Source organism: Microcaecilia unicolor, chromosome 4, assembly GCF_901765095.1.
Source record: "Microcaecilia unicolor chromosome 4, aMicUni1.1, whole genome shotgun sequence".
NCBI classification, from domain to species: domain Eukaryota; kingdom Metazoa; phylum Chordata; class Amphibia; order Gymnophiona; family Siphonopidae; genus Microcaecilia; species Microcaecilia unicolor.
Genome location: NC_044034.1, coordinates 81,459,777 through 81,487,126, shown reverse-complemented (window position 1 = coordinate 81,487,126; position 27,350 = coordinate 81,459,777). Strand labels below are relative to the sequence as shown.

General features: G+C 43.6%; 1 protein-coding gene across 1 annotated transcript in view; it reads right to left on the bottom strand.

Moving 5' to 3' along the window:
• Nucleotides 1-27,350, bottom strand: part of NBEA (neurobeachin) — a 1,994,973-nt gene that overhangs the window by 779,505 nt on the left and 1,188,118 nt on the right. Inside the window, 2 exon segments of the mRNA XM_030200381.1 lie at nucleotides 420-586; nucleotides 15,277-15,385. Of these exon segments, the coding sequence (XP_030056241.1) occupies nucleotides 420-586; nucleotides 15,277-15,385 (276 nt within the window).

Below are 27,350 nucleotides of genomic sequence, written 5' to 3'. Positions count from 1 at the left end.
TTCTTCATCCTTTTGCAAAATGTGAGCCAAATTTTAAGAATCAAATGACAACTCTGATCCCAAAGTCTAAGTCTGATAAATAATATTCTTAACATAAGGTAGTAAAATAATAAGCCAAAGACAAGGGGACATGGCAGTTCCAGTATCTTCAAGGTTCCCAGTATATACTCTCAAAATACATACATTGGAGGCTCTACGAGTAATTTAAGAAAATGTATAACTCAAATGTTTTTTGACATACTACACTTTCTAAGTTCTCAGGTTTTTCTATGCAAGTTAATATGGTCTTTCACCAACAGAATTTCATTTTCAGTGCCCTTCTTAATAACTGTTTCAATTGTATCCAGACACTGGTTAACTTCTACCACTTTACTTTCCAGAGAGGTAGAACTTTTTCCAAATTTAAACTTCAATATTACCTTTGAGAAATGGCTCCCCATGCACCGTGTTTGTTTGTTAATATGTTAAGAATTTTCTGTTTCAATTGATTAGCTGTAACATGATCTCGATGTTTAGCAGCACTTATAAGATGGTCACACATCTTTTCCTCTTCTCTTCTGTCAGCAGCATACTGGGCACACTGTGACTAAATAAAAGAAACATAATTTAAAAATGTTACTAAACTGGAATAAATTGGAGATCATAGCTGCCAAAAACCTTTGTTGTTCTATTCAATAAAATTTGCAAAATTTATAATTAAACAAACAAAAAAAAAATCCTGACCTACAGGGAGGACTGTCTTAAATTAAAATGCAAAGTATACTGTTGCTTTCTTCAAGTAGAATTTGCCAGGATTAGTTTTTTTTTTCTTATACCTTATCTCAAATGAAATATGGTAAATTGCTACAGACAATATTGTCATCAGTCAGCATTACAGCATAAGTAGGTTAAGCAATATCACTGCATAATAAATTGTGATATATATCAGATGTGATCACTAGTATACTATTTCATCTTTCTAGTACAACTACGGCACCAATGTCTAAGACAAGCACAAAATACATTACTATATGTTTGCATCAAAATGGCAGGGATCTAGACTTTCACAGTGGCATTCAACATTTTTATAATATTCTACTACTACTACTTATCATTTCTATAATGCTACTAGACGTACGCAGCGCTGTAGACTTGAATATGAAGAGACAGTCCCTGCTCAACAGAGCTTATACTCTAATCAGGGCAGACAAACTGGACAAATAAGGGATAAGGTAATTACTAAGGTGGTAATTATAAAACAGACATGGGTACTGAACAAGTGAATAGGCTTTAGGAATTAAAAGCAGCATCAAAAAGATGGGCTTTTAGCCTAGATTTGAAGACAACCTGAGATGGAGCTTGAGGTACTGGCTCAGAAAGTCTGTTCCAGGCATATGGTGCAGCAAGATAAAAGGAAATGAGTCTAGAGATAACAGTGGAAGAGGAGGGTACAGATAAGAGAGATTTACCCTAATGAACGGAGTTCCCGAGTAGGAGTGTAGGGAGAGATAAGAGGTACTGAGGAACTGCAGAGTGAATGCACTTTTAAGTCAATAAGAGGAATTTGAACTGTATGCTCAGGGCTTTTTTTGAGGGGGTACTTGGGGGTACTGAGTACCGACACCTTTTCCAGTTGTTTGCTAAAATTGACCCATGGACCTCAAGTTTTAATGAAAGAGCTGAGGCTCTACACACCAATACTGCCTTGTCATAGATTCTGTGACTGGTTGCAGGGTGCCTGGCTATTGTGGAGTGGATCCCTCAGTGATCACCCCACCCCTGATGGATGGCCTAGCATTTGAGTACCGGCACCTTTTTTGCTAGAAAAAACGAACTGTGTATGCTTACCTAAACCGACCTCTCCTCTCCCCCTTTTCTCTATTTCTGTGGATAATATGCTCATCCTTCCCATCTCATCAGCACGTAACCTTGGGGTCATCTTCGACTCCTCCCTCTCCTTCGCTTCACATATTCAACAGACTGCTAAAACCTGTTGTTTCTTCCTCTATAACATCCCAAAATTTGCCCTTTCCTTTCTGAGTATGCAACCAGAACCCTCATCCACACTCTTATCACCTCCTGCTTAGACTACTGCAACTTGCTTCTCACAGGTCTCCCACTGAGCCATCTCTCTCCTCTTCAATCTGTTCAAAATTCTGTTGCACGACTAATATTCTGCCAGTGTCGTTATGCTCATATTAGCCCTCTCCTCAAGTCACTTCATTGGCTCCCTATCCATTTCCGCATTCAGTTCAAACTCCTCTTACTGACTTACAAATGCATTCACTCTGCAGCTCCTCAGTACCTCTCCACTCTCATCTCTCCCTACACTCCTCCCCGGGAACTCCGCTCACTGGGCAAATCTCTCTTATCTGCACCCTTCTCCTCCACCGCTAACTCCAGACTCCGTTCCTTCTATCTTGCTGCACCGTATGCCTGGAATAAACTTCCTGAGCTGGTATGCCAAGCCTCATCTCTGGCCATCTTCAAATCTAGGCTAAAAACCCACCTCTTCGATGCTGCTTTTAACTCCTAAACCTTCAACTGTCCCCTATCCCTGATATGTCCTGTCTGTCCTAACCCTTATCCCTTACTTGTCCTGTCTGTCTGTCATAATTAGATTGTAAGCTCAATTGAGCAGGGACTGTCTCTCCATGTTCAAGTGTGAAGCACTGCGTATGCCCGGTAGCGCTATAGAAATGATAAGTAGTAGTAATATGTGGAAACGGATAGGGAGCCAATGAAGTTACTTGAGGAGAGGGCTAATATGAGTATAGTGACACTGGCAGAATATAAGTCGTGCAGCAGAATTTTGAACAGATTGAAGGGGAGAGAGACTTAGTGGGAAACCTCTGCGAAGCCAGTTGCAATATAAGTGAGAAGTGATAATATTCGTTGTCAAATTATATTGCTACTTACTGTGCTTAGAAATGGATGGATGGATTCTTTCAGAAGTCTCTGGAAAAGGCCTTCACTATCCATGTGTACCAATTCATAGCAGTTCTACAAATAGTTTTGACTACAGGGAAGAACATCCCCATAGAAGTAATGGGAACCACTATGTGACTAGTAAAATCAAGAAAAATTACCTGTAGTAAGTGTTCTTCATGGACAGAAGTAAGTGTTCTTCATGGACAGAAAGATACATTCACAGCATGGGAGAAGTCACCGATGAACCCGGCATACAAAGGTACCTCCAACTTCATTTAACTCTAGAAATGTATTAAAAGTCTCACTGTGCATGCACACCACTTTCCATCTGCTGCTATGCTACTGCAACTTAGTCTAGCGTTAAAGCTGTGGCAGGCTCCAGGGGTGGAGTGGGGTGGGTTTGGATGGCCCCCCTCCCTTCCTCCTCACTGCTGTGAAAGACATAGTTCAGGGGTGGAAGGGATCCTGGTTGTAAGCTCTTTGAGCAGGGACTGTCTTTCTTCTATGTTTGTGCAGTGCTGCGTACGCCTTGTAGCGCTATAGAAATGCTAAATAGTAGTAGTAGTAGGACTGTGGCAGGGATTGAGGTGTTTCTCAAAGTCACCAACATGCAGCAGGGCCCCAAAGGAGCAATGGTGCAGGAGCTTTGCCCCTTTGAAGCTCCTTCAAAGCCATGACAGAACTGTAAGGCACTCTGTTTTGTTTTTTTAGTTTATCATAGGATGAGTGGACTTAAGCATTATTGGATGAAAATTCAGACACTGTTTAATTGTTTTAGCTACAGAAAAGAGGAAGAACAAAGGTAAAAAGTCCCTAGTAAAAACAAAGGTAAAATTTAAACTGTTACAAAAGAGACACAAGGCCCAACAGATAAACATATGAATGTTGCTAAATTTTAGGCAGGTGCAAATGAATTATTTAATCAATCTTGTTCTCTCTTTCAGACACTGACGCTATTCTGTGTCTCCCTGTCTAGTGGCTGACCCTGCCCCCTGTGCTCACTGGAAATGATGTCAGTATTCTCATCAACATAAAGAACCTGCCACTGTGGTACATGTCGCGAGAGCGTGCCTATGGAGCACATACAAGTAGCAGGACATGATCCTTTGTGCATGCATTCATGCACACAATATCGCATCCATAGCCACATCTTCCTTTTCTCTTTTCAGATATCTTGGCCACATTATTAAATTTGTCACATCTTATTTTTAGTTTTCTTGAAATGCTGTTGGCATCCATACCAGTTCTCTGGAGAAATCACTCCTCTCAACTGTTGGTTCGATCACACCCCTCCATTCATCACTTGACTCCTATCCCTTGGGCTCCTGCTCACTTGCTTGTCTGCTCTAGCGTGGCTAAGCCGTTTAAAGTGAGAAATACTCAGAGGAAGCGGTACTTATGTGCTAAAGTAGACACATATGCACGTTGTGTTCAGCAAAGTCTTGCTCCTGCAGCCTGCCCAAGTTACCCATAAACCCTCCATTAGTGCTGCTCACTTACCTCCAGCTGCCAGGGCTGCAGGACCTGGTGCAGCTCCTTGGAAGAGATGGGCTGGCCCTGCTCTGCAAGTCTGCAGTAAGTTTGCAGGGAAAGCCACACCGGAACTAAGCTGGCCCTCTCTACCTAGGCTTATGTAGGCTCAAACTGTCTGACACACGCACGGTCCAGCAGCATCAAAGGTCACCTGACTACTGCTGCATGTGTATGGGGACCTCCAAGTGCAGCTGAGTGAATTTTCCAGAGAATTTTACATGCAGCCAGTAGGTACTAGTGCTGCTGGCCCACTGCCTGCAATGGTAGCATTAGTCACTGCTACTAACTAGCAGCTAGCTCTTAGTCTCAGAGTCTTCACTGTTTGCTTTGCACTCAGCAGCAGTACTGGGTCAGTGTATTATTTTTTGCTACTGCAAGCTACACAATCAGCCCACCACTGAGACAAGAGACAGCCAACCAGATTTTTGCAGGTACCACTCCCTGGTGGTGGAGGGGAAGCAGTGGGCACGGGTGGCTTGTCGCTTTGTTCTCTCTGATAGGATTTTCCTTTCCTATTCCCAGTACCAACTATTCTTCATGGTTTTCCACACAGATGCCTATCATGGAGGTGATTTAAAGACAAACATTTACAAACGTAAAATTAATCTACATTTAAAAATGATATGCAAATAGCTAATAATAATTGTATAGTGGAAATCATTTGAAAATGTAAAACACAAAACTCCTTCCCTCCTCCACCCTCTCACAAATAAATTTAACAAGCTTGTTAAAAGGTATTAATTTAAATTTGTAATTCCATTTATTAAGTTTCTGTTCCATTGTACCCACAGAGATGTAGAAAGATTATAAATTGATAGATACATAATCACAATACAGTATTGTTTGTAAGTAAACTAGATTCTGTGGTCCAACTTGTTAAGAATACTTTTTACTCCACAATAAAAAAGTAGTTTTAAGAGCTGTACTTTTTTGCTTTTCTTTGAGTTGTTTTTTTTTCTTTTTGGTTTTTTGGATAAGGCTCTACATTGCCTGCTGGTACAGCTGTGGTCAACATGATGCATCATTTTCTCTGTTTGTGCTCGACAGTTATGAGTTTTTCCTGCTTTTCTTTCTCTTTCCTTTGTTTATAGTGTAGTTCCTTTCACCGCTATTAATAATTATAGATTTATTGATTTGTACTGTGAACTGTTTTGATGGTTCTCTCTAAAGCAGTATATGAAGCCTAATAAAAACTTCACATTTGAAATCTGCCCCAGGTGCCTTGTTGAGTTCAGGGTGTCGATCTAGCTGTCCACCCCCAATGCCTGTCTTAATAGGATCCAGAGTGGAGATATCTACAATGAGTACTCCAATTTCTGCCCCTAATGTCCATGATCCATCAGCTTCCTTTGTAAAGTTACTAGCTTCTGTACAAGTTCCTTTACCTGTTGTAGTTTCTAATTTTATCTCTTTGGTGGATTCAACTTCTGAACAGAAACATCAACCAGAAGTTTCCTTGGCTGACATCTGGGCAGTGGTGACTAGATCTATTCTGAAGCCAAATTAAAATCATACAACTTGAACAATAAAGATAATAACCACTCAAAATGAAAGAAAAAACATCTAAAAGGTGCAAAAACACATAAAAAATATTATGTATCCTATAAGCTACAAGTTATTAGGTTGGAAGGAAAAAGCCTCAAAGAGCTCCAGACCTACAAACCTCTAGAACTAGACATGACTTATGTCTCTCTTCATCATTGATTAAAATACCTTCTTTGACCAAAATCCTTTCAGTATAGATCAATAATGCAGAAAGTCAATGCTTCAAAAAAGCAACAAAAAAGTGCTCTTAGCTTATTGAATGAAACTATATCGCTGAGCCAGCATCCTTTCCACGCTCGAGATCCCCAGGGCCAATGGTAGCTAGCGCTTTGCACTACTGCTTCAGGGTCCTACATACAGAAGATGTTAGAGAGATATTCAAAAGATAAAGCTGTAAAATACAGGGCAAGAGAAGCAAGTCCAAGAGAAGCTTTACCATTGATTCATTATTATGTATTTTATAGCTTTATCTTTTGAATATCTCTCTGACAGCCCCTGTGAGTAGGACCCTGAAGCAGCAGTGCAAAGCTTTAGGAAATCAATTATCTAGGAATTTGAGATTTTTAACTTCCCGGTCTGTCACCTTTTTGTCTGCTGAGATTTTAATTCATAAATATTTGCAATAAATTTTTATATTACTGAACATTGATGCTATTTCCTGCACTGCTTATTATTTACCAACTAATTGGTCTCTGATGGAAAAATTCAGTTTCTTGAGACTTCTCAAGATATTATTGTTTCCAGGGCTACCCTTCTGTTTTTTTTTTTTGTTTTGTTTTTCCTTTTTTTTTTGCCTCTGAACAAGATAAATAAAGATTTTGAAATTATACTTCAGAAAGAAAAATATTCCTTTTTATAGTCAGTATATTCAATTATTTCCAGATTGGGTAAGTACACAGAAGTTAGACACATGGACTTTCTTTCATTAAAAAGGCACTCTTTTTAGGAGCAACCTTTTTTTCTTAAAGTTCCATACACATGTTGCACCGCCTATCAACAATGTCATTATGTATTTCCAGGCCCTGAATGGTTCAAGAAGTTTACCTTAGATAGACAGGAACAGGATGTGGTTAATGACAGTTAAACTTATTGGAGGATTAATAGATTGTTACCAGATCTAGAGTTATAAGGATGGATTAGAATTTTATTTCTTTTTTCTTGTATGTGTGGACTTTATAGTAACTATTATTTTGGATGTTTTATTATATTTTATTTCTTATAGTTATTTCTGTATAAAATACTGTGAGTACTTAGTTTTTGTTTGTGTAATTAACTCTTACAATTGCTAATAAAAGAATTAGAGAGAATGGATCATACCACAATCAAAAGAAACTTCAGAGGATCAATAAAAAAAGAGCTGTTGATGTTCATCTAACTGGACAGGACTACAAAATCATCTCTCAACATTTGAAGCTACTTTCTTCCACAATCAGATTCTATAAATAGAACAGCTGAGGACTACCATAACTCTACCCAGGAAAAAGTACCGTATTAAGAACACTGCAAAATCAAAGCAGAAAATCATCTAAAAAGTACAAAGAACCCCAGAAATAATATCTAAAGATTAGCTGATCTCTCTTGTTGCTGGTGATGTGAGGGCTCATGTGTCAACCATCAGGAAAAAATGTATGAGGACAGTAGCAAGAAAGCTATGGAAAACACACTACTCTCTTTAAAAAAACCAAACAACAACAAAACAAACAAACACGTTGTGTTCATCCCAGGTTCAACAAAGAGAATCTGGATGACATATAATACTTCTTAAGTAATGCTCTCTGGACAGATGCATCAAAAACTAAATTTTTATTCCAATAGCAAGTGTTTTATTGGAGGGAAACACCCCCCCCCCCATACACACACACACACACACACAGAGCCTTCCAAACAGCCTCACCCCAACTTTAAAGCATGGCAATGGGGCTGGTTCGCTGTATCAGGATCTGGATAGCTTAATATTACTGATGGGACAATGAATTCTGCTTTATCTCAGAAATCAAACAAAATAAAACATGGAAAAGAAAATAAGATGATACCTTTTTTATTGGACATAACTTAATACATTTCTTGATTAGCTTTCGAAGGTTGCCCTTCTTCGTCAGATCGGAAATAAGCAAATGTGCTAGCTGACAGTGTATATAAGTGAAAACATTCAAGCATTACTATGACAGTCTGACAGGGTGGGAGGATGGGGGTGGGTCGGAGGTATGCATGGGGACATCAAAGCATATCATTGATATTCTAACAGGATGGGTGTGGATAGGTGAGGGGTGGGGTGGGGTGATCAACAGAGACATACAGCTTTATGGTTTATAATGGGCTAGGAACCCCAGATCCTTGTTAAGTCCTTTCTGTTGGGTGTTAAAATATTCAATCATTCTGACTTCAAAGGTCTTGCGTTCTTGTATGGTTTTAAAGTTACCTTTCAGGATTCTCACTGTGAAGTCACTGGTACAGTGTCCTGGTCCTGTAAAATGTTGACCAACAGGCGTGGGAACCCTGCTGGCACCAGTATTGTTCATATGATGTCTATGTAAATTGAATCTTGTCTTAAGCATCTGGCCTGTTTCTCCAATATAGCTATTAAGAACACAGTTTTCTATGTCAAGTCTTAAGACTTGCCTTTTCTAAATGCTAGAAGGGTACCATATCCAAGACCCAAATCCAGGTTATGAATTGGGACACATTCATGCATGCCTAAGATGTGCCACTCCTCTCAAGAAGTGAGACACATTCAGGTGGAAGACCAACAGCCCCTTTTCAGTGAAACTTCTATAGTATGCCAGAGCTGCCACTTGAACTTCAATGCACTGCCAAATTGTTTTTGTCTCCATATAAGGAGAGGATTTGATCAACTGAAGCCCAAAAAAGCGAGACAGTCCTCTGCAAACACCAACTCTCAAAGATTCTCCAGAATCAAGCATATGGCAGTCAATTCAAGCACTTTCCTTTCTGTGCCTACAGTAAGGTTATAATACTATCATTTGCATAAACATTACCTTAAGTGTGACCTCTCAATGGCCTAGCCATAGGACAAAACTGAGATGGATCCTCTGTGACTAATGGCATAGCATCCTGGGCCAATCCAGCACCATAAGACTAATCAAACTGGAAAGATACACCCCCATTAATGTCATAAAGGCTGTCTTCAACAGCTCCCACTCCCCTTAGGTCAAGGTAGTGCCTGCTGAGAAAATCCACCTAAAAGACCTGAACACTGACTTAAGGCTTATGTGAGCAGATGAGATCCTGCTTCTTGCTCTAGTGTTGCTTTGACTTTACTTGTTGATATACAGTATGCCACCGCCATAGCTTTCTTGAAAAATTTCCTTAATGCTGTTGGGGGGGGGGAGATCCCCCCCCTTGCATATATGCTTCACAGACTTTTAGTTGGTATCTATCTGCAATGCTGGCTTGGTGATATCATCATACTTGTACTGTACATATGAGATATACCCAGACATACCTGTCTTGCATATAAAAATAACTTGTGGCTGTGACTTGGATACTGTGACCTGGGCAGGAATCCGGGACAAGTCAGATGTATGCAGTTTGCTGATCCTGCAATAAGACTGTTTGGAGTCTTAGAAATATCCAGTAATGTCAAAGACATACTTGTGGTTATCATACCCGTACCAATCAGGCCCAGACCAATCACATACAATCACATATCAAGATGATATCGGGATATTTATTTTTTTGTGGGGGGGGGGGGGGGGGGAGTGGCACTCAAGATGAGCTCTAACTAAATGAAGGCATAGAAAAGGATTTCCAGCTGCTCACTCTTCATTGGTAATATATTTTAGCCCCTTTATACCTTAATAGCTTATCCCTATTTGGGATATCATATCTTCAGGCAAAACAGGGAAAATTGAAGCAGCTTTCACTCTTGCTTCTAGGGCTAAACGCCCTAAGCAGGATCCTCATTCTCAGAAAGTTTCCACTACAGGGTGATATATCAATTTGAAATACCTGAAACCTGAGGGAGGTGACACGGTGGCGATTACAGAACTGAAATATTACACAACTGTTCACTGTTAACAGCACAAACATTAAGGAATTTAAATTGGATTTATCACACTTACATGTTTGATTCTCTGCAATGGATGACAGAATTAAGGAAGTGGAACACTGGGTGAGCAATCTTGAGGATAGTGTAGCTACATGGAATAAAGTAGCCAAAGATGGCACATGAGCTGCAAGAGGTGTTGGATGATGCTGGCAATCAGAACTGCCACAATAATATTATTACATTGGGGCTTATATACCGCAAACACCTTTTTCAGTTCTAAGCGGTTTACAAACTTTTTGTAGGGATACAGAGATTAGAATATTCCTCTGAGAATTACAATTGTTGCTTTGGAGATAGGCAGAATCTAGCTACAGTACATATTTCTTAAAAAAGAAAGTTTTTATTTTTTTTCGGAATATAAGATAAGATTGTGTAGGGGAATACATTCCGGCAATGTCTCTCCAAAGTCTGGCAGCTCAAATGGCAAGAGATTTGTCAAAGAGCACTAGTCTCTTCTTGCCCTTAGATGAGGGGAAATGAAGAATTTGGCAGCTTCTTTTCTTCTTGATCTGGTTGAGATTGCAAAGCAGGAATGAACTAGTAGATAGTTGGGGACCACTCCTTGAAATGTTTTAAAGAGGAATCAGGCCACTTTGAAAAACACTCTTGCCTCAATGATAGGTCAGTACAATTTGATGTAGGAAAGGGAGACACTGTTGAATTTTGATAGTATGAAGATTAGTCTGATTGCTGTATTTTCAGCAAGGATTTTGTGCATCCTAGGTCATTAGATTGCAGTAGTCGAGAGATTATAGTACCAGAACATGTACCAACCGTTCATATTGGTTTATTTCAATGGACTTCTGAATGGTACAGAGCTTTCTCATTAGATGGAAACATTTTTTGGCCAGGAAAAGAGCACAGGCAATTTGAATGCCTAGGAGTTTAATGGCAGAAGAGAGATTGAAGTTCACTTGGTTGACGGTAATTGACTTAGGGATTTGGTCTGGTTTTGTGTTGAAGCATAAAAACTTGTTTAGCCTCTGAATATGCATCCATTTTTCTAGTAGGTTGATGCATTGTTGGATACTAGAAACATCTATTTTTTGAATTGATTGTATGGGGATTAATACTGAGATATCATTGACATAAATGTAGTAGAGAAAGCCATTTTTATCTAGCTTAAGGATCGGAGGAAAACACTGAACAGTATTGGAGAAAGGGGGGAGCCTTGGGGGACCCAGCATCTGTTGTTCCAGTTTAGGGATAAGTCTGCATTTACTTTGATCCTGTATGATCTACTTTTCAAGAAGCCTCTGAACCATTTAAAAACATTACCTGTGATTCCCATTTCTTTGAGGTTCCATAGAAAGAGAGTATGGTCTACTAGATCGAATACGTTAGCATTTAACTTTCAAAAAGGAGACTATGATAAAATGAGAAGAACGATGGAAAAACAAAAAACAAAAAACAAAGCTTAGAGCAGCTGAGAAGGTCAAAATTTACATCAGCCTTGGATGCTGTTCAAAAATACTATCCTGGAAGCCCAGGCCAAATATATTCTGTATATTAAAAAAGGAGGAAGGAAGACCAAACGACAGCCGGCATGGTTAAAAAGTATGATGAAGGAAGCTATTAGAGCTAAAAGAAAATCCTTCAGAAAATGGAAGACGGAACCGACTGAAAATAAAAAGAAACAGTATAAAGGCTAAAGGCCCACCTGTTTAATGTTGCTTTTGACTCCTAACTTTTCACTTGTTCGTAACCTTTATCTTGTCTTCCTCTCATCAATAGTCCCTTATCCCTATGTGTCCTGTCTGTCCTACCCTTATCCCTTATTTGTCCTATCTGTCTTACCCTTATCCCTTATTTGTCCTGTCTGTCTGTCCTGATTTAGATTGTAAGCTCTCTTGAGCAAGGACTGTCTCTTTTTCATGTTCAATTGTGAAGCGCTGCGTACGACTGGTAGCGCTATAGAAATGATTTGTAGTAGTAGAATAAGGAATGTAAAGTCAAATGCAAAGCGCTGAAAATGAAGGCAAAGAGGGACTTTGATAAAAAAAGATTGCATTGGAGGCAAAAACACATAATAAAATTGTTTTAGGTGTATTAAAAACAAGAAGCAGGCAAAAGAATCAGTTGGACTGCTAGATGACTGAGGGTAAAAGGGGCACTAAGGGAAGACAGTTACAGGGGAGAAATTAAAATGAATTCTTTGCTTCGGTCTTCACGGAGGATTTGGGAGAGATACTAGTGCCAGAAATGGTATTCAAAGCTGGTGAGTCCGAGAAACTGAATGAAATCTCTATAAATCTGGAAGATGTAATGGCACAATTAGACAAATTAAAGAGTAGCAAATCACCTGGACCAGATGGTATTCATCCCAGAGTTCTGATAGAATTGAAAAATTACCTTGCAGAACTATTGTTAGCAATATATAATTTATCTTTAAAATCAAGCATGGTACCGGAAGATTGGAGGGTGGCCAATATAACGCCAATACTTAAAAAAAGTTCCAGAGAAGATCCGGGAAATTATAGACCAGACAGCCTGACGTCAGTGCCAGGCAAAATGGTAGAGACTATTATAAAGAACAAATTTACAGAGCATATTCAAAAGTAAGGATTAATGAGACAAAGTCAACATGGGTTTAGTGAAGGGAAATCTTGCCTCACCGATCTATTACATTTCTTTGAAGGGGTGAACAAACATGTGGATAAAGGTGAGCTGGTTGATATTGTGTATCTGTATTTTCAAAAGTCGTTTGACAAAGTACCTCATGAAAGACTCCAGAGGAAACTGGAAATTCATGGGATAGGAAGTAGTGTCCTATTGTGGATTAAAAACTGGTTTAAAGATAGAAAACACAGAGTAGGGTGAAATTGTCATTATTCTTAATGGAAAAGGGTAGATAGTGGGGTTCCCCAGGAGTCTGTGCTGGTACCACTGCTTTTTAACATATTTATAAATGATCTAGAGATGGGAGTAACTAGTGAGGTAATTAAATTAGCTGATGCTACAAAATTATTCAAAGTTGTTGAATTGCAAGAGGATTGTGAAAACGTACAAGAGGACCTTAAGAGACTGGGTATCTAAATGTTAGATGACATTTAATATGAGCAAGTGCAAAGTGATGCATGTGAAAAAGAGGAACCCAAATTATAGCTATATAATCCAAGGTTCCACATTAGGAGTTATCGACCGGGAAAAGGATCTAGGCGTCATCGTGGATGATACGTTGAAACCCTCTGCTCAGTGTGCAGCAGTGGCTAAGAAAGCAAATAGAATGTTAGGTATTATTAGGAAAGGAATGGAAAACAAAAATGAGGATGATATAATGCCTTTGTATTTCATGGCACGGCCGCACCTTGAATAATGTGTTCAATTCTGGTCGCCGCGTCTCAAAAAAGATATAATGGAATTAAAAAATGTACAGAGAAGGGCAACAAAAATGATAAAGCTTCTGGAATGGAGGAGTAGCCTAGTGGTTGCTGCAGCGGACTTTGGTCCTGGGGAGCTGGGTTCGATTCCCACTGCGGCTGCTTGTGGCTCTGGGCAGGTCACTTGGCCCTGCATTGCCCCAGGTGCAAAATGGATACCTGTATATACTATGTGGATTCCTTTGAATGTAGTTGCAGAGGCCAAAGAAGGGCGGTATATCAAGTTCCATTCCCTTTCCCGTCCTGCAATTCTGTCACTTTAATATTATTCTTAACATATAATGCCACTCCTCCACCCTTTTTTCCTAACCTGCAACACAACAAAGCCAAAACCATACTGGACATAATTAAACTCTTCCTCCTTCTTACGATCTCCCACTGTGTTTGTCACACATGAACTTTACCCTGTATTTGTTCATACCGGAACTGGCGACCGCCTTAACGGTACTATGTAAGCCACATTGAACCTGCAAATAGGTGGGAAAATGTGGGATACAAATGTAACAAATAAATAAATAAAGGAGATGGGACGACTTCCCTATGAGGAAAGGTTGAAGCGGCTAGGGCTCTTCAGCTTGGAGAAAAGACGGCTGTGGAGAGATACGATAGAGGTCTATAAAATAATGAGTGGAGTGAAACAGGTAGATGTGAATTGCTTGTTTACTCTTTCTAAAAATATTAGGACTAGGGGGCATGCAATGAAGCTACAAGTAGTAAATTTAAATTGAATCGGAGAAAATATTACTTCATTCATCATGTAGTTAAACTCTGGAATTTGATGCCAGAGAATGTAGTAAAAGCAGTTTTGAATGGCTTCCTAAAGGAAAAGTCCATAGAACATTATTAAAATGGACTTGGGGAAAATCCACTGCTCTAGAATAAGCAGCATAAAATGTATTGAACTGTTTTGGTATCTTGCCAGGTACTTGTGACCTGGATTGGCCACTGTTGGAAACAGGATGCTGGGCTTGATGGACCTTTGGTATGTCCCAGTATGGCACTACTTTAGGTATTTGTGACCTGGATTTGCCATTGTTGGAAGCAGAATACTAAGCTAAATGGACCAATGTGGCTATTCTTATGTTCTTATGCGTATCTGTCTTTTACAGAAAACCCCACGATTGGTTGAACCTTTATAAAATACTACTGAAATTAAGTATGTCCCAATCAGAACCTCCTAAATCTGTTTAAAATGGGTCTTTAATGTTCTATAAATCTAAAACATGGGAGGGTTAATGCATGGGTTGCGTGCGTCAAATGGGTACTACCGCGAGGCTAGAACGTGTGCCTGTCGGCATTTCTGAGTTTGGAGTGCATCAAATACCGCAGTAGAAAATAATTTTCTATTTTCTACCACTGGGGGGGGAGGGGGGGTGTTCCTGGTAGTAATTGGCAGATGGTGTGCACTGCATGGTTATTGCTGTCAATGGGTGGTGTTAACAGCTCAGGCCATAAATAAGTGCGTGTAGGTTTTAATTTTGCCGCACGTCCATTTCCCAACCCATTAAAAAAAAAACATATTTTCCTGAAGGGGTAAAGAAATGGTCCAGCGCACGTCAAAAACTTATACCCACATTACCGCAGGTCACTTTTTACCGTTCTTTTGTAAAAGGACCCCTAGGTATTCTAAATTAAGGTATATCTGGAAACCAAAAATTTGCTTAGAAGTTTCAGTAAAGAATTTTAAAATAAATTTGTTTTTGTGGTTGATATCTAATAAATGAGAAGTGGTATAAAATGACTCAAATGGCGGGGATGAGGGGGACCTAATGGCCGAAGTAAAAAGGCAATAGCTATAAAAAAATAATAATTATAATATTCTTCAACTATTCAGCTTACCTCAAATTCGGCATGTTTGTGGACATCTTCAGCTCTTTGTCTGTTCAAAATAAACTCTGCCTCATTTGCAACACGTACTATGTGGTCTTTCATGGCATGGCACAACAATCTGAAAAAAGAAGGAAGTTGAATGTAATAAGTTCTCCCCAATTGTCTTTACCATACATGTATCTCACTCTACCATAATATCACCTTGATATTAATCACAACTTGTATTTGTTCACATCGAAATCGATTAACGCCGATTACGGTACCATGTAAGCCACATTGAGCCTGCAAAAAGGTGGGAAAATGTGGGATACAAATGAAACAAACAAACAAATAAATAAATAAATAAATAAAACAAATGTAAACAATACATTTCTGTAAAAATTAAACATGCTAGAGCCAGTTTATTAAAGTTTTACTGCATTTCATAGACTGCCTGCAGTACTGCCCTATTGACAATACTAGGAACACTTGATAAATTCACTGTGCTTTTCAGGCAAACTACTTACCTGTAGCAGATTTTCTCCAAGGACAGCAGAACATATATTCTCAGATGAGAGTGACGTGACTCAATGGAGCCCAAGCAGGGAGATGCGCTCACTAGCATTCACTTATCCCAGAAGCTTTTGGCAACATCCACCATGCATATGCATGCCTTTCCACCTGCCACTGGCAGTCTAATACAATAACTGATAGAATATAACTCCTAGGAGAGGTGGGCAGTTATGTGATGATGTGTGTCCTTCTGTCCTCGGAGAATATCTGCTACAGGTGAGTAACTGCTTTCTCTGAGGACATAAAGGACAGCATAGTCTCACAAGTGGGAATCTCTAGCTACCAGGCTGTTCAAAATAAAATATGTGTAAAATAACATGGCCTGTAAAAGGCAAAGGCAAGGGTCATGAACTTTTTTTTTTGAGCAGTCTGGAACAGAAAGAAAATAAGCAACTAGGGGGAGGAATAGGGCTCAAGATCTTAAATAGATGATGAAAGGATTGATTGACCAAACCGACTGTTGCAAATCTTGTTCTAGACAGTAGAGGGATGTGAATTTGTAGAGGGAAGACCGCTTTGCAGCTTTGTAAATCTCATCTAAGGAGGCTGATTGCAGATGGGCTGATGATGTAGCCATAGCTCTAACATTCTGAGCCATCACATGACCCTCCATCGTCAGCTCAGCCTGGGCATAAGTGAAGAAGATGCAATCTGCTAGCCAAAGTATAGTGTGTGTTTACCAATGGCAGCCTTCATTGTGTTGGGGTCAAAAGAAATAAAAAGCTGGGTGGACTGTCTATGGGATTTAGTCCACTCCAGATAGAAGGCCAAGGCTTTCTTGCAGTCCAAAATGAGCAGTGTATTTTCACCAGGATGAGCACAAGAATGTGGAAAGAATGTTGATAGAACAATTGACTAATTAAGGTGGATTTCAGATATCACATTAGGAAGCAACTTAGAATGCATGCAAAAAAACTACTCTGTTATGATGAAATATTATATAAGGCGGATCAACTACTATTGCCTGGGGTTTGCTGATCCTGCAGGCTGAACTGACCACCACCAACACACAAAACCATCCAGGTCATTTACATTAGATGGCAAGAATCTAGCAGCTCAAAAGGAGCTTCCATAAGGTCGGTGAGAACAACATTGAGATCACATAACACTGTAGGCGGTTTGATGGGAAGTTTAAATAATATCAAGCACACCGTGAAGCAATTACCCTCCACAAGGTTACAGTAAGTGCCAGTTAAACTGAAGTGAACGCTTATAGTTGATCTTTAGTCCAGACCCAGAAAAGTGTAGAAGTTATTTAAGCAGATTTTGTGTAGAACAGGAGAAAAGATCTAGGACCTTGCCCTCACACCAGACAGCAAACCACTTCCATTTGAAATCATATGATCTCCTAGTGGAATCTTTCCTGGGAGCAAGCATGACATGGGACACACCCTCATGCGATTGGAGACAGTCAACTTCTAACATGTTAAATCCAAGCAGTGAGGGCTAGGTACTGAAAGTGTGGATGTGGAAGGAACCCTTCGTACTGAGCAATGAGTCAGAAAACTCTCTAGCTTCCAAAGGTCTTTAATGGCTAAACCCAGAAGTAGGCAGAACAAAATCTACCTCGGCCAATAAGGGGCGATGAGGATCATGGTTCCCTGGTCCAGCTTGAGTTTCAGTAGAGTTTTCTAAGAGAGGCACTAGAGAATACTCATATATTAGTCCTCTGAGGTTAATCTGTCATGTGATCCCAGCCTGAAGCTGTACTGAGAGACTTTGTTATTCAGATGAGTGGCAAAGAGATTTATCGAGGTAATTACCCACTCTCAAATGCTTTTTTGGAAGCCCAGTGCTACATTCTGACTGCTTCCTGGAGATAGGACCCTATGCCTCCCAGCTTGTTAACAAAATATATTACAACCTGATTATTTGAATTGTTTCCAACGAAAGCTAATCTAGGTCACAAGTACCTGGTGGAGTCCCAAAAAGTATGCAAGATCCCATGCTATTTAAGGATAGTGGCTTTCTCCGTGTTTACTCCATGTATGGATGTTTCTTCCAGAAATTTGACCAAACTACTTTAAACCCCCATTTACTACGCATTAACTGCTTTATCACTTACTTCAGAAAGGTGTTCCAGAGTTTTTTCACTAACTATGCCTTGAGTGAAAAAGAAATTGATTCTATTTGTTTTAAATGTGCTACTATGTATCTTCATGGAGTGTCCACTAGTCTTTCTACTTTGTGAAAGAGTAAACAACAAATTTATGCTTACTTGTGCCATTCAACTGAGGATTGTATACATCTTTACCGTATCTCCCCTCAGCTTTCTTCTCCAAGCTGAAGAGCCCTAACCTCTTTAGCCTTTCCTCACATTAAAGTTGCTGCACGTCCTTATTGTTTTAGTTAATTCTCTGTACCTTTTCCAGTTGTACTATATATTTTTTGAGAAATGGTAATCAGAAGATAAAATTATGTATCATACCTGATAATTTTCTTTCCATTAATCATAGCTGAACAATCCATAGACTGGTGGGTTGTGTCCATCTACCAGCAGGTGGAGATAGAGAGCAATACTTTTGCCTCCCTATATGTGGTCATGTGCTGCCGGAAACTCCTCAGTATGTCGATATCAAAGCTCCATCCGCAGGACTCAGCACTTAGAGAATTACACCCACAAAGGGACACTCTGCCCAGCTCACCACCGCCAAAACGGGGGAGGGGAATTAACCCAGCTCATCCCCACACAAGTGGGGGAGGGGAATCCGTCCAGCTCATCCCCGCGGAGCGGGGGAGGGACACCACCCCACCGATGCGGGGGGATCTGGCTTATCCTGCAACCGCAACCGCGGGAGGAGCTGACTGACCCTAACACCGCCGAAGCGGGAGGGGTACAAAGCTGCCCTACAGCCGCACGAAGTGGGAGGGAGCGCCGGCAGAATTTAGGTCTCAATCCAGCCCCGTAAAACGGAGGGGAGAGGAATGCAGCAGCTCACTGTAACACAAAATCGTCTCAACTCCTGAAGAAACCAATTGAAAAAACTTGAACACAAAGTCCTCCTGAACAGGAACTGAAGACTAAACTTGAACCTGAAATGCAACCAGAATAAAAACAGTACAGATATCTGGGAGGGGCTATGGATTGATCAGCTATGATTAATGGAAAGAAAATTATCAGGTATGATACATAATTTTACCTTCCATATCATCATGCTGATCAATCCATAGACTGGTGGGATGTACCGAAGCAGTACTCACCCAGATCGGGACATAGAAATCCCTGACCGCAACACTGAAGCTCCAAACCGGGCCTCCGCCCAAGCAGCCACAGTCAAGCGGTAATGCCTGGAGAAGGTATGAGCCGATGCCCAAGTTGCCGCCTTGCAAATCTCTTCCAAGGAGACAGACCCGGCCTCTGCCATCGAGGCCGCCTGAGCTCTAGTGGAGTGAGCCTTCAGCCGGATAGGCAGAACCTTCCCCACGGCCACATAAGCCGCTGCAATGGCTTCCTTGACCCATCTTGCCACTGTAGGCTTGGCAGCCTGCAGACCCTTATGAGGACCTGCAAACAGGACAGATGATCCGACTTCCTGAAATCATTGGTCACTTCCAAGTATCTGATGATGACTCGTCTCACATCTAGATATTTGAGAACAGAGTACTCCTCTGGGTAGTCCTCCCTACGAAAGGATGGGAGACAGAGCTGCTGATTCACATGGAAGCGAGAAACAATCTTGGGCAGGAAGGAAAGCACTGTGCGAACAGACACTCCTGCCTCAGTGAACTGCAGAAAAGGCTCTCGACATGATAGCGCCTGGAGCTCGGAAACTCTTCTGGCTGAAGTGATAGCCACCAAAAAGACTGCTTTCAACGTCAGGTCTTTCAGAGATGCCCTCGACAAGGGTTCAAAAGGCGGCTTCTGCAAGGCTCTTAGCACCAGATTGAGATTCCACGCAGGTACCACTGAGTGCAGAGGAGGGCGCAGGTGATTAACTCCCTTAAGAAAGCCCACCACATCTGGCTCCGAAACCAGGGAAGCACCCTTCAGGCGGCCCCTGAAGCAAGCCAGAGCCGCTACCTGGACTTTAAGGGAACTAAGCGACAGGCCTTTCTCCAGACCTTCTTGCAGGAACGCCAACACTGAAGAAATTGGAGCAGTGAAGGGAGAAAGAGAGCCTGCCTCACACCACGATGCAAAGGTACGCCAAACCCTGGCGTAAGCAGTAGAAGTAGAGCGCTTCCTCGCTCTCAGCATAGTGGCGATGACCTTGTCTGAGAAGCCCTTCTTCCTCAGACGCTGCCGCTCAATAACCAGGCCGTAAGACCAAAGGGGGAGGGATCCTCCATCACCACGGGACCATGATGCAACAGGCCCTGCTCCGCTGGCAGCCGCAGAGGGCTGTCCACTGAGAGCCTGATCAAGTCCGCATACCAGGGACGTCTGGGCTAGTCCGGACCCACCAGGATTACCCGGCCCGGATGCTTTGCCACCCGGTCTAGCACCCTGCCCAACATGAGCCAGGGCGGGAACACATAGAGAAGCTCCTGTGTCGGCCACTATTGGAGAAGAGCATCTACTCCCAGAGCTCGAGGGTCCCATCCTCTGCTGAAAAAACGTGGCACTTGGCAATTGGCCGATGACGCCATCAGATCTAGGCTCGGCTGGCCCCAGCGCTTCGTGATGTTCAAGAATGCCTGAGCAGATAGCTGCCACTCTCCGGGATCCAAGGTATGGCGACTGAGAAAGTCCGCCTTGACATTCATGACTCCCGCAATGTGGGCCGCCAACAGCTGTTCCAGGTTCGCTTCCGCCCACTGGCATAGATTCATGGCCTCTTGGGCTAGAGGGGCGCTCTTGGTACCTCCATGGCGATTGACATAGGCCACAGCCGTGGCATTGTCCGACAGGACCCGTACTGGCTTCAACGCCAGTATCGGGAGAAACTCCAAAAGGGCCAATCGAATGGCTCTGAGTTCCAGGAGGTTGATAGACCACTTTGCCTCTGCAGGAGAACAGAGCCCCTGCGCTGTCCTTCCCAAGCAGTGGGCTCCCCAGCCCCACAAAGAGGCGTCCGTCGTGACGACAACCCACTCCGGGGTCCAAAGAGGCATTCCTGCGGACAGCTTGTCTGTCCTCAGCCACCAGCTCAGCACCTTGCGCACCGCTGGATCCAAGGGAAGGCGCACAGCGTAATCCTCAGACACTGGAGTCCATCGCTGCAGCAGAGAGTGCTGTAGAGGTCTCATATGGGCCCTGGCCCAGGGCACTACTTCCATCGTGGCCGTCATAGAGCCCAACAGCTGCACATAGTCCCAAGCCCGAAGAGGAGAGGCTACTAGGAACTGGTCCACCTGAGCCTGAAGCTTGACAATCCGATTGTTTGGCAGGAACACTCTGCCCACTTGGGTGTCGAAACGAACTCCCAGATACTCCAGGGACTGAGTCGGGCGCAGCTGGCTTTTCTCCCAGTTGATGATCCACCCCAGGGAGCTCAAAAGAGCAATCACCCGGTCTGTAGCCCTGCCGCACTCTGCATAAGAGGAAGCTCGGATCAACCAGTCGTCCAGATAAGGATGGACTTGTACTCCTTTCTTGCGTAGGAAGGCCGCGATGACCACCGTTACTTTGGAGAAGATCTGCGGAGCAGTAGCCAACCCGAATGGGAGGGCTCTGAACTGGAAGTGTCGGCCCAGGACTGCAAAACGCAGAAAGCGTTGGAGAGGAGGCCAGATGGGAATATGCAAGTAAGCTTCCTTGATATCCAAGGATGCCAGGAACTCCCCTGCCTTCACTGCCGCTATAACAGAGCGGAGAGTCTCCATTCGGAAGTGTCGAACTTTCAAGGCCCGACTGACCCCATTTGAGGTCGAGGATAGGCCATACAGAACCTCCTTTCTTTGGAACCACAAAGTAAATGGAGTAACGTCCCTTGCCAAGCTGATCTTCTGGCACCGGAACGACCGCACCAAGGCAGATTAGATTGTCCAAAGTCTGCTGCACTGCCACAGCTTTGACCGGAGACTTGCAGGGAGAGAGTACAAACCCGTCTCTTAAGGGTCGGCAGAACTCTAGCTTGTAGCCGTCTCTGATGACTTCCAGCACCCAAGCGTCTGAAGTTACCCTGGCCCACTCGCTCAGAAACGAGGACAGGCGTCCTCCAATCTGCTCTGAGCTATGGACCAGGGCCCCGTCATTGGGTACGAGACCCTGGGGGAGGACACACCTCCGGGACGGTGGTCTCTGCGAAAGAAATGCTGCTTGGGGGAGAAGTTCCTTTTGAAGGAAGAGGAGGCAGAGGAGCTTGACTTGCCTGGACGATACCGACGGGCTTCCTGAAACCGTCCTTTGGAGGGACCTGGACGGGCACCACTGGCCCGAGCCCTGACCTCCGGTAACCTCTTGCCTTTAGACGTGCCGAGATCGGTCACAATCTTGTCCAGCTCGACCCCAAAGAGCAGCTTGCCTGTAAAAGGCAACTTAGCCAGGCGAGACTTAGAGGCGTGGTCAGCAGACCAATGCTTCAGCCAAAGCCAGCGCCGTGCAGAGACTGTCTGAGCCATACCTTTTGCCGAGGCTCTTAAGACATCATACAGCAAGTCTGCCAAGTAGGCCAAGCCCGATTCCTGGCCGGCCAATTAGCCCTCAAGGAAGGATCCGAGGGAGAAGCCCGCTGCACAATCGTCAGGCACGCTCTGGCCACATAGGAGCCGCAAACTAAGCCCTGCAAACTTAAAGCAGCCGCCTCGAAGGACGACTTTAAAGCCACCTCCAATCTTCTGTCTTGGGCGTCCTTTAGGGCCGTGCCACCTTCCACCGGCAACGCCGTTTTCTTAGTCACCGCAGTGATTAAAGAATCCACGGTAGGCCAAAGAAAGGCCTCCTGCTCACCTTCAGGGAAAGGATAGAGGCGGGACATCGCCCTAGCCACTTTAAGGCTCGCTTCTGGGAAATCCCATTGAGCCGAAATCAAGGTGCGCATGGCTTCATGCACGTGGAAGGTTGTAGGCGGGCGCTTCGTCCCCAGCATAATGGCAGAGCCAGCAGAGGCTGAGGGAGACACGTCCTCCGGACAGGAAATCTTCAAAATGCTCATGGCCTGCACTAACAGGTTGGGCAAATCCTCTGAGCGAAAAATCCGTGCTGCAGAGGGGTCATCCGCTCCATCCGAGCGGGAATCCGTCTCCGCCAAGGAATCCCAAAAGGACCGTTGGGAGAACTCAGATACGCTGCCCTCATCTACATCAGAGGAGACCGAGTCCTCTATCTGGAAATCCACCCGAGGGCGTTTGCTTCTGAAGGCCTCAACCCCTTTATCAGACAGGGGGGCAGGGGCAGCATTTTGCATAAGAAAAGCCTGATGCAGCAGCAAAATGAACTCAGGGGAGAACCCCCCCGAACTGTGCACTTCTGCAGCTTGGGCCACGGCCCTAGACGCACCCTCAACCGGCGCTCGCAAGATTGGGGGAGAAACGTGCTGCGCATCCCAAATGGCGACCGGCGCGAAACTCCGAGAAGGAGCCGCGCGGGAAGAACGGCGCTTAACTTTGGCCGCTTTCTTACCGTCGCCCGAATCAAGAGCGACCATAGTATTAACGTCTCCCAGCTCAAGGGCGGCCCAAGAAGAAGCCGTCCGAGCAGAGTAGCAAGCCAACATGGAGTGGGCGAGCAGCGGGGGATGGGCGCTTATGGCGGGAAAAACTGCCGCACCGGAGGAAGAACCGGGACACTGACCGGACTCCAAACTGATGCCCAACAAAGGCGATTCAGGCTTTGAAACTCCCGCATCCCCGCTAAACGCACACACGCGGTCCGGGGAGCGAATGTTCGCGCCCTCGCCCTCCGACGCCATAAGCCACGTGGAGACTGAATGGGGAACCCCCTGCTCGCTATAAAAAGGTAAAATTACCTGCTTCTCGCTCCGAGCTGTAACGAACTGGTGTCCCAGTGAGCAGCTGCAATAAACGCTGATATAAACGTTGAAATAAACGCCCTTAAAGGACGTCCAAATTTTTTTTTTTTTTTAAACGGAGCCAACGGGAGGGGGGAGAAAAGGAGAGACCTGGCACCACCAGGTTTGCACTTGCTCAAGAAGAGCCCTCAACCCCAGGTACTCAACAAAACCTAAGAATTAGGCTTGGAGACCTAGCCAGAGCTGCTGCTGTGTGTGATCACCACCTGCTGAGATAGAGAACATACTGGGGAGTTTCCGGCAGCACATGACCACATATAGGGAGGCAAAAGGATTGCTCTCTATCTCCACCTGCTGGTAGATGGACACAACCCACCAGTCTATGGATTGATCAGCATGATGATATGGAATTGTACACTATACTCAAGGCGTGGTCTCACCATGGAGCAACTGCACAAAAAACTGTATATATATACAAACAGCCCAGAGCAGTATGGCATGCAACAGAATTTATAGATCTAAAATCAACCAAGTGGCTACAATTCAGCCTGCACCCAGGGCCGGCGGAATGCGGTAAGCAGGGTATGCATTGCAGGGGGACACCAACATTCGAGGGGTGCCAGAAACTGCCATGCTTATCCATTGTGCTGCACTCCATTGGCCACTGCCAACATACACTACAGCCCTCCCAAGACCTACCTTGAAGGCCAGGGCCTGCCCTGGTTGTGTAGTGGCCTCTGCCACTACTCTGTCTCCTCTTTGCTTTTCTGCATCGCTGGTGGCGCTGCTGTGTTTTACAAAATTGATGCTGAGGCTTCCGGCGCTGCCATACCAGCAACCTTTCTGAAAACACAGCAGCGCCTCCTGTGGCACGGAAAACCAAAGCAGAGACGGAGTAGTGACAGTGGGCAGGAAAGCGTGGGATTCTTTCCTGCCCTCGCAGAGGCTACTAAACCACCAGGGTGGGCCCTTCAAGGTAGGACTATAGTGTGTGGGAGAGGGGGGTTGTAGTATGCGGCCTAAATTATGCGTGGAAAGGGTGTATCCTATAACCATATGCATAGATTTTAAAAATGCCCACAATCCACCCATTACCACACTCCCTCTTCAACTATGCAGCTTAGAATTTATGCACATCACATTATAGAATACACTTAGTCAGTTCTGCGCATAAATTCTAATTAATGCCAATTAGTGGCAATTATCAGCGCTGATTGGCTTGTTAACTAATTGAGTTGTGCATATAAATCCAGAATACAACTGATTTTGTGCATGCAACTTATGTTGCGCTATATAGAATCATGGGGAAAATGCTTTGGTGCTTTATTAAAGTATAGCTGTGACTACACTGCCCTGCAAGGAGAGCCAAAATTTACAGAGGAAAATAAAGTAGTGACAGCCCAGCCTCAAGGAACATATACCTATGCCCTCTGGCTTGCTTTAGAAGCAGTCCCTTTTTGAATGCTGTTTTACTGTGAGACTTTCTTCTTCAGCACAGTAATCTGCTAGGTTTTCAAAATGTACTGCATCCCTGATACAGATGGAGACCAAAACACAGCCTCAATGGATGACCATAGATCTACAACAAACACTGTTGAATGCCATACTGCTCTGGACTGTTCGTATATATCCAACTTTTCACTTACTGATTCTATCTATTAGAACTTGCCTCTTTTCTGGTAATTTGGTTCACAATGAAGTAATACAGACAGTGGTCTAAGCACTAGGCCACTCTGCCACTCCCTTGAAATTTGGCCATCCCTGTGGGGGGCAGTTGAGGACGTCCAAAATGTTTGAAAGAATGAAGTCCACGCCTTTGTTATGCCTCTGCTGACACACACATACCTCCCCCCTCCCCAGGGACCTGCATACTGCCCCCCCCCCCCCACACACACAGGGATGGCCAAATTTCAAGGGAGTGGATGGCAGAGTGGCCTAGTGGTGAGAGCACTGGTCTTGCAATCCAGAGGTGGCCAGTTCAAATCCCACTGCCGCTACTTGTGATCCAAAATTTAAATAAATAAAGAGGGCGTCGGAGGCGTAGCAAAGGCATGGATGTCCTTCTTACAGAAACATCCACATTTTGGACGTCCTCAACTGCCGTCGCAGGGAAGGACGTCCTCAACTGCCGTCACAGGGACGGAGGCATAGCAAAGGACATACTCTAAAAAAAAAAAAAAAAAAAGACAAAGATTTTTGAAGTTGTTTTTTTCGGGGTGGGAGGTGGTTAGTGACCACTGCGTAAGTCAGGGGAGGTCATCCCTGATTCCCTCCGGTGGTCATCTGGTCAGTTTGGGCACCTTTTTGATGCTTGGTCGTGAAAAAAAAATGGACCAAGTAAAGTCGGCCAAATGCTCGTGAGGGACGCCCTTCTTTTTTCCATTATTGGCCGAGGACGCCCATCTGTTAACCACGCCCCTGTCCCGCCTTCGGTACACTGTTGACATGCCCCCTTCAACTTTGGTCATTCCCGCGACGGAAAGCAGTTGAGGACGCCCAAAATCGGCTTTTCTTGATGCCAATTTGGGCGCCCATAGGAGAAGGAAGCCAATCTCCCGATTTGTGTCGGCAGATGGGCGCCCTTCTCCTTCGAAAATAAGCAGGAATGATACCTAAATCGTCTTCCTCGGTGGTGACTCCTAAAGTGGAAACTAGAATCAAGTAGCTATAACCTGGATTATTCTTCCTAATGTGCATTCATTTGCACTTAAATTACATCTGTCATTTGGATGCCCAGACTTCCAGCATCCCTAGATACTCCTGCAATCCATATGCAAATTAACTACTTTGAATATTTTCATATCATCTACATGTCAGACCACTTTACTCTTTCAACATTAAACTTTGTCATGTCTTTTATTGTGAATCTGAAAGTAAACACTTTAGTCAAGCTTGTGTGAAATAAAGAAGTAAAGATTATTGAACAGAGTAACAGAAGATGTGTGAGATCTGTGACGTTTTTATGAACAGAGAAAGTAAAGCAAGGCAGATCAACAAGAAGGGCTTGACAATTCATAGAAAAACTGTAATTGCATGAACTGAAACCTGGGAATGGGCTACTGTAGAAAAAAATGGTGTGAGCCAGAGGCATAGTGATGGGTGGGACTGGGTAGGCCTCGGCCCCCTCATTTTCCTCTCAGGCCCACCTGAAAATTCTGACACCCTTATGGATGGCAGGGATCCCGAAGCCCCACCAGCTGAAGATGTCCTTTGGCTGGTGGCCCTTTCCACCCATTGCCACAGAACCCTACCCCCACCTCATACGCATGCTTGTTTTTTTGTGCATGTCTGAAAACCGAGCATGTGCAGGAAGGGAGAGGCCAGCACGGCTGTAGCAGATAGGAAAATCACTTGCTTTGGCCACCCGAGGACATCTTAAGCTGGCGGGGCTTGGGGATCCTCCACCAGCTCAGGTATTTATTTTATTCTTTGGGGTCAGTGGTGAAAGGTAGGGACAAAAAGCACACGTGCGCAGGAAGGGGGATTGTATGCGGGGCAAAAAGCACAAACCCACCCAAAATACAATGTGTGGCTACACTACTGGTGTGAGCACAAGAATAATTTCTTGGCTTCTACAAAATAACAAGTAGAAAGGTAATTTTAAGAATAAACCAATGAAATGCAATAAAAAATGGTTCAATGATCTAAAAAACTTTGTGGTTAGCCAACTTCAGAAAA